Source organism: Salvelinus namaycush, chromosome 21 (assembly GCF_016432855.1).
Source record: "Salvelinus namaycush isolate Seneca chromosome 21, SaNama_1.0, whole genome shotgun sequence".
Lineage (NCBI taxonomy): Eukaryota > Metazoa > Chordata > Actinopteri > Salmoniformes > Salmonidae > Salvelinus > Salvelinus namaycush.
The window spans coordinates 45,413,969-45,428,951 of record NC_052327.1 but is presented as its reverse complement, the minus strand read 5'-3'; the positions used below and the strand labels follow the sequence as shown (position 1 = coordinate 45,428,951).

At 44.3% G+C, this 14,983-nt stretch overlaps 1 protein-coding gene across 1 annotated transcript in view; it reads left to right on the top strand.

The window, feature by feature from the left end:
* Positions 1-13,216, top strand: part of polr3b (polymerase (RNA) III (DNA directed) polypeptide B) — a 44,763-nt gene extending 31,547 nt beyond the window's left edge. The window contains exons 24-28 of the mRNA XM_039017774.1: positions 3,533-3,636; positions 10,437-10,603; positions 11,926-12,039; positions 12,356-12,529; positions 12,670-13,216. Coding sequence (XP_038873702.1) covers positions 3,533-3,636; positions 10,437-10,603; positions 11,926-12,039; positions 12,356-12,529; positions 12,670-12,799 — 689 coding nt within the window. The 3' untranslated portion in view covers positions 12,800-13,216. The remainder of the gene's footprint in view (positions 1-3,532; positions 3,637-10,436; positions 10,604-11,925; positions 12,040-12,355; positions 12,530-12,669) is intronic.
* The last annotated feature ends 1,767 nt before the right edge of the window (positions 13,217-14,983 follow it).

Sequence of the window (14,983 nt, the reverse complement as noted above, 5' to 3'; positions counted from 1 at the left end):
CCAAATACTAATTGAGTGTATGTAAACTCCTAACCCACTGGGAATGTGATGAAAGAAATAAATCATTCTCTCTACTATTATTCTGACATTTCACATTCTTAAAATAAAGTGGTGATCCTAACTGACCTAAAATAGGGAATTTTTACTAGGATTAAATGTCAGGAATTGAGAAACTGTTTAAATGTATTTGGCTATGTAAACTTCTGACTTCAACTGTATCTGCAATTTTTGACCACTTTTGGCTCATGAGCACTACTTTTAGAACTACTGGCTAAAAAGTATATAAAAGTACCTGAGAATCTCTTTAAACCCTCCCCCCTCCCTAGTCTAGCTGGTCAGTCTCATACTAGTCTCATATTCTCTGGTCAGCAGAATAAGTTAATTATTTACCACACAAAGCTGTTGGCTGTGCAGTCCAGGGGTGGTGGATGGGGGTTGTTGAGTGCTGTGTGCCCATTGTCCTTGCTGCCAGTGTGGACCTGTATAGGGTGTGATGGAGGCCTCTGGACCCTCACTGTTGTCTTGCCTTTTTTGATTTATATGCCTCTTTATCATTCACTTTCACACACAACCAACAACACCAAGGATGTCTGCTATGAGAACTAGTCTCTCCCTCTCTCATTTATCTCTCTTGCCTGCTCCTCTCTCACCTTGGTCCTCTTGCCTATTTTTCTCCTGCCTGTTGCTCTGCCCTTTTCCAGTCCTCATTTCTCGTTACACCTGTTCTTTCCCCCCCTCTCTCTACCGCGACCCAGGGTTTTTCTTTTCTTTTTACTATTTTCTACATTGTAGTTTGTCTTCACTGTTATTCTGTCTGTGGAGGGGATTCTAAACTCAATTGGACAGCACAAATCAAAATAGGAAAATTAGTCTAGTTGCTAAAAAGATAAATAGGATATTGCAGGATTTAGGACTGCTTGATGTATGGTGTGACATCCACACCCGCTACACTGAATACTCCAGGTTAGACTACTTTTTTAATGTACAATGCAGATAGACACAGGCTTAAATCAAATCAAATGTCTTTATAAAGCCCTTCTTACATCAGCTGATATCTCAAAGTGCTGTACAGAAACCCAGCCTAAAACCCCAAACAGCAAGCAATGCAGGTGTAGAAGCACGGTGGCTAGGAAAAACTCCCTAAAGGCCGAAACCTAGAGAGGAACCAGGCTGAGGGGTGGCCAGTCCTCTTCTGGCTGTGCCGGGTGGAGATTATAACAGAACATGGCCAAGATGAACATTTGAACATAAATGACCAGCATGGTCAAATAATAAAAATCACAGTAGTTGTCGAGGGTGCAGCAAGTCAGCACCTCAGGAGTAAATGTCAGTTGGCTTTTCATAGCCGATCATTAAGAGTATCTCTACCGCTCCTGCTGTCTCTAGAGAGTTGAGGTCTGGGACAGGTAGCACGTCCGGTGAACAGTTGAAACTGTAGCATAGGCAGAACAGTTGAACCTGGAGCAGCAACACGGCCAGGTGGACTGGGGACAGCAAGGAGTCATCATGCCAGGTAGTCCTGAGGCATGGTCCAAGGGCTCAGGTCCTCCGAGAGAGAATTAGAGAGAGCATACTTAAATTCACACAGGACACCGGATAGACAGGAGAAGTACTCCAGATATAACACTGACCCTAGCCCCCCGAAACATAAACTACTGGAGGCTGAGACAGGAGTGGTCAGGAGACACTGTGGCCCCATCCGATGATACCCCCGGACAGGGCCAAACAGGAAGGATATAACCCCACCCACTTTGCCAAAGCACAGCCCCCACACCACTAGAGGGATATCTTCAACCACCAACTTACCATCCTGGGACGAGGCCGAGTATAGCCCACAAAGATCTCCGCCACGGCACAACCCAAGGGGGGGCGCCAACCCAGACAGGAAGATCACGTCAGTGACTCAACCCACTCAAGTGACGCACCCCTCCTAGGGACGGCATGGAAGAGTCCCAGTAAGCCAGTGACTCAGCCCCTGTAATAGAGTTAGGCAGAGAATGCCAGTGGAGAGAGGGGAACCGGCCAGGCAGAGACAGCAAGGGCGGTTCATTGCTCCAGAGCCTTTCCGTTCACCTTCACACTCCTGGGCCAGACTACACTCAATCATATGACCTACTGAAGAGATAAGTCTTCAGTAAAGACTTAAAGGTTGAGACCGAGTCTGCGTCTCTCACATGGGTAGGCAGACCATTCCATAAAAATGGAGCTCTATAGGAGAAAGCCCTGCCTCCAGCTGTTTGCTTAGAAATTCTAGGGACAGTAGGGGCCTGTGACTTGTAACCGTAGCGTACGTGTAGGTATGTACGGCAGGACCAAATCGGAAAGATAGGTAGGAGCAAGCCCATGTAATGCTTTGTAGGTTATCAGTAAAACCTTGAAATCAGCCCTTGCCTTAACAGGAAGCCAGTGTAGGGAGGCTAGCACTGGAGTAATAGGATCAAATTTTTGGTTCTAGTCAGGATTCTAGCAGCCGTATTTAGCACTAACTGAAGTTTATTTAGTGCTTTATCCAGGTACCCGGAAAGTAGAGCATTGCAGTAGTCTAACCTAGAAGTAACAAAAGCATATGTAGAATACACATTTTAATTGTATGACGACAACACCGTCATGCACTAGTGAATGACTGCTCCACATCTTAATGCTATATGTCACTCCAGGGAACTGGGTTGAAGGCATTTCTGTTTTATGTAATATTATAACTTAGTTTTGTTATCCTCACGTATAATATACACAACTACAGGAACTTTTGTTTAAGTGATGTTTTGAACCAGTGCGTGTCATTCACCATCTAGAGAGCAACCGGTCCTAGAGTGTATTGCGAGACTGAATTTTCCCCTGTGCACTGAATTTATTTTAATTTTTTTATGTCCAGTTGAGTTGATCCCTCTCCACTTCCTCTCTGGGCTGGACTGACAAAGCTGTGTGTGTATTCCTGGTCTCACTGTCAGACTAAGCACTTCTCCACTTCCTGCTCATGCTCTACTCTTTTTTTAAATTTGCAAATGGGCCTACAATCTGTTTGCTCTGGCCAGGTATGGAAGAGTGCCTCGGCCCCTGGGCAAACATTTACCCTCACACTTAAGGCCTCCAGTCCCAGGCAGCTACCGGTGGTCTGGAGCCCTTCTCACATCATGTGACTTTAAAGAAGGCCCCACCAGACCACAGCAGCATGGAAGTGTATGTTGCACTGGGGGTAAAGGTTAGCGTGGAACTACCCTGCAAGTGTCATGTTTTTCTTCGGTTATTGGTGTTTTTAGTATTCTTTGCTAGAGGCAGAAATTAAAAGCGCACGACACTGGCAATTGAAAACACTTCAGAGATGTGGCTAGAAACTCTTGAAATGGACTTAAAGTGTATAAAGACACTTCAGCATTGCAAGCTCACGTCACTCACCTATAGCATATCTTATTGATTACAGTGGGTACTTTTCATCCACGCATTAAAAATGCTGATACGCTTATGCTATATATCCAGTATAATCTGTACCTACACTTGGGCCTCTAACTCTATCTCCCTCTCTGGTTTGTGACAGGTGTGTGTGGCCTTATCGTTCCTCAGGAGGACATGCCCTTCTGTGACTCGGGCATCTGCCCTGATATCATCATGAACCCGCACGGCTACCCCTCCAGAATGACGGTATGGTACCACCACACAATTCAACATCACCTATTCTTTGCTTTGGGGGATACAAGGACCCACTCATGGGAAATGAATGTGAGAGATAAGACTTTGTGTTTGGTTATCAAAATATCCCAAGGTTCACATGGCTTTTAACTTGTGCGGAAAATGAATTATTTTGTTTTGTTAAGAGTTTATAGTTTGAAACCTAGCCCCCAAAGCCTTTGATAGCTCTCACTCACTTTATCCACTTAATTTCTTTCTGATACCCAACACAAGCAGAAGCCCAACAGAAGCTGTTGTGTTGTCTCTCATTCTTCACAAGTTTCAATTGGCCCTTTTTGAGACACAGCGCTCATTATTCCCCCTACTCTATTGGCTGGAGTATCATTGTCCTCCAGAACACACGTCCATTGGCTGGGTTTGGGCTCCCAAGTGGTGCAGCGATATAAGGCACTGCATCTCAGTGCAGGAGGCGTCACTACAGTCCCTGGTTTGAATCCAGGCTATATCACATCCGGCCGTGATTTGGAGTCCCATAGGGTGGCGCACAATTGGCCCGGCGTCGCTGGGGTAGGCCGTCATTGTAAATAAGAACTTGTTCTTAACTGACTTGCCTCGTTAAATAAAAAAATTACCTCCATTGACAACAGTAAGCAGGTTTACTGTTCACTATAGGGCTGGGCCATATGGCCCAAATCTCATATCCCGATAACGATGCATATCACGATATAGCGCATTTTCTGTAAATTCAATGAATAAATAGTATGTATTTAATGACCACATGTAAGGGCCTTAGTCATATTTGACTAAGTACATTTTATTTGTTGAGTATAATAATTCAACATGTAATAAGACAATCTCCTTTTATTTAGAACATTTGTGCAAATTTTCAATTAAGCATGTAACAAAATATTAATGTATAAAAAGGTAAATAAACACTTAAACTATAGTTGCAAACAAAATAGAGGCCTAAAATATATTTTATATATATTTTTATGAGCTTGCATGTTATTTTGGCATTAATACGTGTCCCATATCAATTTGGTACCTTGGGTCGATTGTTGCCACCAACTCACGAAACCCCCATTTCTCGACCGTGTAAATTGGGGCCATGTCTTTGTAGATGTAAATTGTAACGGCAGCTGTTATCTCCTTCCATCTTCGTGATTCTTTGCCATGTGGTGTGCCGTGGGCAAAAGCCTCTTGCAATGTCTGAGTCGGGTTTGTTTTGAGCACTCGACTACATTTCACATGATTATTGCGTTAGTGGTGTTTGAGCCTGTTGTCGAGACCGGCATGTTTTGCAGAGGACGGTTTTCTGGAGAAACGCATTTCATGCAATTCCACATCATTTTAGAAGACTGGAGACTTGAGCAGAATATTTTTTAATACCTCAAGTGATTGTCAGTGTTAATGTAGCCTGTAATTTCAATCTGAGATCAATAAAAACAACCTTGTCTTGAATCCATCAATAGTCTATGCCTAGGTGTGTGAAGTCAGAAATATTGTACAATATGAGGAGGACATTACAGTTCCAGTTTCACTGACTCACCCAATGATGCGCAGCTCACTCACCGGTGATGGCCGATTCGCTTGTGCCAAAAGCTTCTCTTGTTTTACTTTGTAAAATAATGCTGTTCACTCAATAGACCTATTTGGAAGTTAATAACTTGGTAGCCTAAAGACAGATTAGTCTTCTCTTTTCAACAGGATCCGTTTGCTTTCCAACCTGTATTTGAAATATTGCGAAAGGCCTGTTTTTGTCTGCATGCTGTTCAATTCAGATCCAATTTTATTTGTCACGTGCCGAATACAACAAGTGTAGACTTCACCATGAAATGCTTACTTACAAGCCCTTAACTCTTCTTGAACTGCACTGTTGGTAAAAAAAAATGTGGGGGGCCAAGTAGACTAAAATAAAGTAAGACAATAAGAATAACAATAATGAGGCTATATACAGGGGGCACCGGTACTGAGTCAGTGTGTTGGTGTACAGGCTAGTTGAGATTACATGTAGGTTTGGGGTGAAGTGACTATGCATAGATAACAAGCAAACAGCGAGTAGCAGCAGTGCACAAAAGGGGGAGGGGTGTCAATGTAAATTGTCCGGTGGCTATTCTATTAATTTTTCAGCAGTCTTATGGCTTGGGGATGGAAGCTGTTGAAGGGCCTTTTGGTCCTAGACTTGGCACTCCGGAACCAGCGGTAGCAGAGAAAACAGTCTATATCTGGAGTGTCTGACAATTTTATGGGCTTTCCTCTGACACCGCCTATTATTTAGGTCCTGGATGGCAGGAACATTGGCCCCAGTGATGTACTGGGCCGTTCGCACTACCCTCTGTGGTGCCTTCAGGTCAGATGCCGAGCAGTTGCCATACCAGGCGGTGACGCAAACGGTCAGGATGCTCTCGATGGTGCAGCTGTAGAACCTTTTTTGCATGGGTCCCCAGATCCTCAAATCTTTTCAGTCTCCTGAGGGGGAAAAGGTTTTGGCGTGCCCTCTTCACAACTGACTTGGTGTGTTTGGACCATTACAGTTCGTTGGTGACGTGGACACCAAGGAACTTAACTCTTGACCCGCTCCATTACAGCACCGTTGATGTTAATGGGGGCCTGTTCAGCCCGTCTTTTCCTCTAGTCCACGATCAGATCCTTTGTCTTGCTCACATTGAGGGAGAGGTTGTTGTCCTGGCCCCACACTGCCAGTTCTCTGACCTCCCTATAGGCCATCTCATCGTTGTCAGTGATCAGGCCTACCACTGTTGTGTCGTCAGCAAACTTAATGATGGTGTTGGAGTCGTGTTTGGCCACGTAGTCGTGGGTGAACAGGGAATACAGGAGGGGACTAAGTACAATCCCCTGAGACGCCCCAGTGTTAAGGATCAGCGTGGCAGACGTGTTGTTGGCTACTCTTACCACTTGGGGGCAGCCCGTCAGGAAGTCCCGGATCCAGTTGCAGAGGGAGGTGTTTAGTCCCAGAGTCCTTAGCTTAGTGATGAGCTTCATGGGCACTATGGTGTTGAATGCTGAGCTGTAGTCAATGAACAGCATTCTCACATAGGTGTTATTTTTGTCCAGGTGAGAAAGGGCAGTGGAGTGGGCTCCTTGAAAGCGTTAGGTCTAGCCTTTAGCTCGGTGCGGATGTTGCCTGTAATCCATGGCTTCTAGTTGGGATATGTACGTACAGTCACTGTGGGGATGATGTCGTCAATGCACTTATTGATGAAGCTGATGACCGAGGTGGTGTACTCCTCAATGCCATTGGATGAATCCCGGAACATATTCCAGTCTGTGCTTGCGAAACAGTCCTGTAGTGTAGCATCCGTCATCTGACCACTTCCGTATTGAGCGAGTCACTGGTACTTCCTGCTTTAGTTTTTGCTTAAAAGCCGTAATTGGGAGGATGGAATTATGGTCAGATTTGCCAAATGGAGGGTGGGGGAGAGGTGATTTAGGATTTTATTTTTCTCTGGTTGCACATGTGACATGCTGGTAAAAATTTGGTAAAACTGATTTAAGTTTGCCTGCATTAAAGTCCCTGGCCACTAGGAGCGCCACTTCTGGGTGAGCATTTTCTTGTTTGCTATTGGCCTTGTAGAGTTGGTTGAGAGCGGTCTTAGTGCCAGCTTCGTTCTGTGGCGGTAAGTAGACTGCTACGAATATTATAGACAGGCGAGCAATACCTCAAACTTCTTTAATATTAGACATCGCACACCAGCTGTTATTGACAAATGCACACACCACCACCCCTCGTCTTACCAGAGGTAGCGTCTCTGTTCTGCCGGTGCATGGAAAATCTCGCTAGCTCTATTGTCTGCATCTTCATTCAGCCACGTCTCAGGGGAACATAAGATGTTAGTTTTTCATGTCCCGTTGGTAGGATAATCTTAATCGTAGGTCATACATTTTATTTTCCAATGATTGCAAGAAGAACGGGTGGCAGTGGGAGTTTACTTGCTCGCCTCCAGATTCTCAGGAGGCTGCCTGATCTGCGGCCCCTTTTCCGGCGTCTTTTCTTCATGCAAAAGGTGTGGATCTGGGCCTGTTCCAGTGAAAGCAGGATATCCTTCTCGTCGGACTCGTTAAAGGAAAAAGTTTATTTCAGTCCGCGGTGAGTAAATGCTTTTCTGATGTCCAGAAGTTATTTTCGGTCATAAGAGACGGTAGCAGCAACATTATGTACACAATAAGTTAAAAAATAAGTTGTGCTAAAAAATTAACAAAATAGCACAATTGGTTGGGAGAATGTAAAACATCAACCATGTTCTTCGGCGCCATCATCATTTGACACTGACAGATTTGCTGCCCGTTCCCAACTACGCTATGCCTTGTTATTGGGCTGAACACAATCCACAGCTGGGCAATTTTTTAAAGAGGCATTATTGAATTTATTTCTGAACAGACAGCAGTAATTCTAACTTTGGCAAATGTATTTCAATTTATCAAGCATGCTGGGGCACCTCTAGCACCCTTCCCGTGGCTATGATTCTATAAGGAAATAATTTACGTGCAACATTGGAGGGATGAAAGTTACATGTCTATCAGAGCAGAGGGGGAAGAGAAAACGATCAAAGAAAATCTTATACTAGTTCTGTGAGCGATACAGGTGCGCTTCTCACTCACCACAGCAATTGCCATGGTTTATATTGGCTACAATGTTAATCACACCATAAACTAAACCCAGGCCGGCCCAACACTAATCAATTCTTGGAATATCAGTCACGTTTTCATTTTTTTTTTGGGTGTCCAGGGAATTAGGGAACTTGAATTAAGCACTTATACTGCCTCTGTTTACATTTGTTTTATATACAGTTTAATTTGATCTGCCTTGTTGACAGTAGTCCATCATTGGCTAGCGTTGTCATGGACAGGACACATCAATGGTTGGCCGGCGAGGATGATCATATATGCTAAAGTTAGAGGTCAGGGGGTCCGTCTGCCTGTGACCTTAGTGGTAGCTACTGCTCTGCACAACCCACAACAGCCACACTCCTGCTGGGTTTTTTCTCTCTCTGGCCCTGAATTGATCAATCAATGTTATTGATTAGCTAGAGAATGCACACACTGGTTATCCAGTTCTAAATTAGTCTCATTAAAATAGGATATAAACCACTGAACCTGTAGGCCTGTAACAGTAAACGCTCTACAACACAACTGTTATTGCTCTTTTATCTAATCTTAAACAGTTTTGTTCATTATCATCATGAAACGTCCTCTCTCTGTCAACTGTTTATTTTCAGCCAACTTAACGTGTACATATTTGTATGAACATAAACTGTACAAGTTCCACAGACATGTGACTAACAGAAATGGAATGTATCCCAGAACAAGGGGGCGGGATCAAAATCAAAAGTAAGTCAGGATCTGGTGGCCACCAGCTGCATTAAGTACTGCAGTGCATCTCCTCCTCATGGACTGCACCAGATTTGCCAGTTCTAGCTGTGAGATGTTACCCCACTCTTCCACCAAGGCACCTGCAAGTTTCTGGACATTTCTGGGGGAATGGCCCTAGCCCTCACCCACCGATCCAACAGGTCCCAGACGTGCTCAATGGGATTGAGATCCGGGCTCTTCGCTGGCTGGCCATGGCAGAACACTGGCGTTCCTGTCTTGCTTGAAATCACGCACAGAACGAGTATGGCTGGTGGCATTGTCATGCTGGCAGGTCATGTCAGGATGAGCCTGCAGGAAGGGTACCACATGAGGGAGGAGGATGTCTTCCCTGTAACGCACAGCATTGAGATTGCCTGCAATGACGACAAGCTCAGTCCGATGATGCTGTGACACACCGCTCCAGACCATGACGGACCCTCCACCTCCAAATCGATCCCGCTCCAGAGTACAGGCCTCGGTGTAACGCTCGTTCCTTCGACGATAAATGCGAATCCGACCATCACCCCTGGTGAGACAAAACCGTGACTCGTCAGTGAAGAGCACTTTTTGCCAGTCCTGTCTGGTCCAGCGACGGTGGGTTTGTGCCCATAGGCGACATTGTTGCAGGTGATGTCTGGTGAGGACCTGCCTTACAACAGGCCTACAAGCCCTCAGTCCAGCCTCTCTCAGCCTATTGTGGACAGTCTGAGCACTGATGGAGGGATTATGCGTTCCTGGTGTAACTCGGGCAGTTGTTGTTGCCATCCTGTACCTGTCTCGCAGGTGTGATGTTTGGATGTACAAATCCTGTGCAGGTGTTACACGAAGGTCTGCCACTGCGAGGACGATCAGCTGTCCGTCCTGTCTGCCTGTAGCGCTGTCTTAGGCGTCTCGCAGTACGGACATTGCAGTTTATTGCCCTGGCCACATCGGCAGTCCTCCTGCCTCCTTGCAGCATGTCTAAGGCACGTTCACGCAGATGAGCAGGGGCCCTGGGCATCTTTCTTTTTTGTTTTTCATAGTCAGTAGAAAAGTCTCTTTAGTGTCCTAAGTTTTCATAACTGTGACCTACCGTCTGGAAGCTGTTAGTATCTTAACGACCGTTCCACAGGTGCATGTTCATTAATTGTTTATGGTTCATTGAACAAGAATGGGAAACGGTGTTTAAACATTTTACAATGAAGATCTGAAGTTATTTGGATTTTTACTAATTATCTTTGAAAGACCGTGTCCTGAAAAAGGGAAGTTTCTTTTTTTGCTGAGTTTATGTACTGTCTTGAAATGATTGTGATGAGACAAGTTGTATTCATTAGGGCACACCGTAGCAAAATGTTTAGAAAATTAGCATTCCTTATCGGACAAGTTCAGGTAGTCCCTCCCATTTTCAGTCTTTTTTTGCCTTGTTAGGGTCCTATTCATTAGGCACCAATCTCCTCCACCAGGTGGGGAAGCTGATTGAGCTGCTGGCTGGTAAAGCGGGGGTGATGGACGGGAGGTTCCACTACGGCACGGCCTTCGGGGGCAGCAAGGTAAAGGACGTGTGCGAGGACCTGATCCGCTATGGGTACAACTACCAGGGCAAGGATTACGTCACCTCGGGCATCACTGGGTAAACACACAGACATGTTTTGAGTAGGAGACATGGAATGGATGAGTATGTTAGCCTGGTTAAATCGTACTGTTTGATACAAGAAGTGAAACAATGGTTAGTCCATTCAGTCTGGTTTAACCAGGCTAGTTGTATTTATGAATGTATGGGCATTACAGCATGGCTGCGAACATGACTTCTGTATCCACTGATTTAACAGTATTATTCACTTTATTAGGCACACCACCCCTTTCATGAAAAAATGCTTCGCTCCTACAGACTGAGTCAGGTGGCTGTGGCTTGCTATATAAAGCAGGCAGACAGGCATCGAGGCATTCAGTTACTGTTCGATTGAGCGTTAGAATGGTCAAAACAAGTGACCTAAGCGACTTTGAGCTTGGTATGATCGTCAGTGCCAGGCGCGCTGGTTCCAGTATCTCAGAAACGGCCAGCCTCCTGTGCTTTTCACTCACGACAGTGTTTAGGGTTTACCGACAATGGTGCGACAAACAGAAAACATCCAGTCAGCAGCAGTCCTGTGGGTGAAAACAGCTCGTTGATGAGAGGTCGAAGGTGAATGGCAAGAATCGTGCAAGCTGACAGGCAGGCCCCAACCGGCAAATAATGGCGCAGTACAAAAATGGTGTGCAGAACTTCATCTCGGAACGCACAACTCGGCTGTCCTTTTTATGGATGGGCTATTGCAGTAGACGACCACACTGGGTTCCACTCCTATCAACTAAAAACAAGAAGTGGCTCCAATGGGCACGCGATCACCATCACTAGACAATTGAGTGGAAAAACATTGCCTGGTCTGACCAATGCCTGTTCCTGTTGCGTCATGCTGATGGCAGTCAAAATTTGGCGAAAGCAGCTTGAGTCCATGACCCCATCCTGCCTGGTGTCGACAGTACAGGTTGCTGGTGTAATGGTCTAATGGTGTGGGGAATGTTTTACTGGCACACGTTAGGTCCCTTGATACCAATTGAGCAACATTTCCATGCCCCAAAGAATTCTGGCTGTTCTGGAGGCAAAAGGGGGGTCCGACCCGGTACTAGATGGGTGTACCTAATAAACTGGCCACTGAGTGTCCACTATTATAGTCATTCTCTAGCTCAGTGTTTTTCAATCCTGGTCATGGGGACCCAAACGGGTACGGGTTGTTTTTTCCCTAGCACTAACACAGTTGATTCAACTCATCAGGCCATTGATTTGAATCCGGTGTCTTGAGTGCTAGGGCAAAAACAAAAATGTGCACCTGTTTGGGTCCCCAGGGGTTAGGGTTGAGAAACACTGCGCTATCTGTGAAGTCCCAGAATTTGATGGGTTGTTCTCTCCCTCAGAGAGCCAATTGAGGCCTATATCTACTTTGGACCTGTTTATTATCAGAAGCTAAAGCATATGGTGCTGGACAAGATGCACGCCAGAGCCCGCGGCCCCCGAGCTGTGCTCACCAGGTAAGATAAATCCCAAAGTTATATGCAGACAAAGCAATATATGCAGTTTGGCTAACTTTTACTCAAAATGCCATTTTAGCAGTTAAAAAAAAAAAATGGTTGGTATGTAGTAATACCATAGACCTCAAAATGTCTACTTGCCTGTGTTTGTATGATACCTCCCCTATCTAATATTGCAGTTTTGTACACTGCGTCATATTGAAACTTCAAAATAATTTGTCCACGAAGTACAGAAAGTAATCCTTGAGCCATACCTGACCCAATACCCCCCCCCCCCCATCTTACCTGCCGTGTCTCATGCTGCTGTTCACCTCAGACAGCCCACGGAGGGGCGCTCTAGAGACGGAGGCCTACGTCTGGGGGAGATGGAACGTGACTGTCTGATTGGCTACGGGGCCAGCATGTTGCTGCTGGAGCGCCTCATGATCTCCAGTGACGCCTTCGAGGTGGACGTGTGCGGTCAGTGTGGCCTGCTGGGATACTCCGGGTGGTGAGTGTCCTTTTTGGTCCGTCTGTGATTCTGTATAATAGTAGTCAGACTTGACGTTGATGCCAAGGATCTGTTTCCATGTATTGTAGCTGCAGATTTAACTGCTTACAACCAATAAAGTATTTGATGTGTGTCTTCAGGTGCCACTACTGTAAGTCCTCCTGTCACGTGTCCTCGTTGCGGATACCCTACGCCTGCAAACTGCTCTTCCAGGAGCTGCAGTCCATGAACATCATTCCCCGCCTCAAACTGGCACGCTACAACGAGTAACCTTGTCCCCAGGCATATTGCTACCACATACCGAGTTTGACACAGGGAGGGAGGGAGCTGGCTGTTGGAGGGTGGAGCTAGAAAAGAGACAGACAACAACAAGCGGCATTGATTATCCAAATTGATAACTGTCAATATAATGAAGCAGGAAATACTATAGCACTGTTACAATAATGGAATGGCTACAGTATGTCAGAAAATGAGTTATTGTAAAAGCATACAAATAGCACTTGTTTTTGTTTGCAGAACAGCAAAATATTGGCTACTGGAATACATTTTTTGGTTTGCTTTTGTTTGACATTTTTGATTGTTTTAATATTTCTAAAACATTTCAGGAGTTTTGAATGCATGTTTAGCTACATTTACACTTTTGTGACTTGTTTTGTTGTTTACTTAATAAACATTTTTTTCTTTGTATTTTTATTGTGGACCTCAGAACATCCTTTCAAATAGTTGGAGACGTTGTTAAAATATACAGGAACAAAACTCATCTTGAATGGGATATTGGACATTACATTTTGAAGTTACTCTCTTTGATTGCATAGTTTTGAATGGTAAAATATGGGCAAGAATCTTATTAAGGTACATAAGAAATTGGTTGTCATTTAGCAGTATTCTATGACTAATGATAACAAATGTGAGGATATTTACATTTCAGACACAGGATGACCCAAAGTGTATGGGTAGATGAGTTTGACACTCCACACTGAATACCAGACACCACTGAGGATGTGTTCAGTGTGAACACTAAAAAAGCCTATTGTCCTTCTCTTATTAGCAATACATTGACTATTTTGTGTCATCCCGTTTCAATGCAAAGCTTTAACACCACAAACATACACAGTTTAAAGTTTACCCCCACCCACAAAGTTTAATTGAAGCTTTTTGATTGGACAAAAGCAGTGCACATCAATAGGACGGCGAGGAGGGTAGAGTGGGTGGCTGCACCTGTCCTAGCTAATGAGGCGCTAATGAGCCAGTAAAGGGCAGGATGGGAAAAGGATGTCCGCCGAGGGGGAGACAAGACTCCGCCTCCTTGTTCCTTTTTTACTAAATTAATTAGATCCTCATGTAGGGCCGTAGCTTACCGTGACCAACTCAATGGGAGTTTCTGGGCTCGTTTGATGTTGATGTTCTGACAATGCAGGAGCCTTATATGGGCTCTCGAAGACATCTTAATTAGGCGGTTATAACGTTAACTAATGGGTTATTTACAGATTTATTGGTCCAGTTCCTATTCTATCAGCAGGCAAACTGTTGACCGAGCAGATCATCTCTCAAACAAGTTTCCAGCCAACCTTTTTACACGAGAAAGTAGTCTACTTGTCGGATAAAATGTCATGACAGGTCTGATGGAAACCGAAAAATGTATGGTAAACTTTCCAAATGTCTAGCGTATTTTGTTTTGTCGACAAGGTGGGATATTTTTGTATCGGTAAAATTAATTATGGGAAAAATATTGATATAATTGCCATTATATTGAAGTAAATCAGGAAAGCATGCAGTTTATTAGGCTGCAGATTAAATACATTCTGAACTTCACAGGGTGGTGAAAGTGCCATGTGAGGAGTTTGATACTCCTTTCCAATAAATATCGAGAGTCTTGTTCTAGTGACATGATCATCGATGCGTGGTTGCCGTTTGTTAAATACAAATAATCTCATTATGTAGGCAAAATGTGCGCTGTTGGCTAGACCACACGTGCCAATACCGAAGTGTGCAAATAACTCAACGTGTTTTTTTTTTAAACCATCAGAGTTGAAAATGCGATGGAAACCCATTTAACTTTATTTTTTTGTGACCGCAAATGGTATTTTTATGTGATCATCACACACAGTCTTATCTGCAAAAAGTCAATTTGATCGAAACATCTCTGGTGGGAAAATGCGGATATTGTTTTTATGTTGATTTTAGAATATTCGCATGAAAATCTGTCGCCAGTTGGATGGAAACCTAGCTAACATTAAAGGCTGTGATTTGATTGCCGACTATAAATACACACATACATTGATTAGATAACGGGTTTCTTTAGTAGCCCAACCTGTAATACTGTAATACCAATGTTATGTTTAGCAGTTTTGCTTCATGTACTATTTTGCCTTACCAAGCAAAAAGGCAGTTACTGCTCATTTGGTCAAAAATGAGTTAATGTATTTTTTGCTACATTAAATTGTATGCTTAATC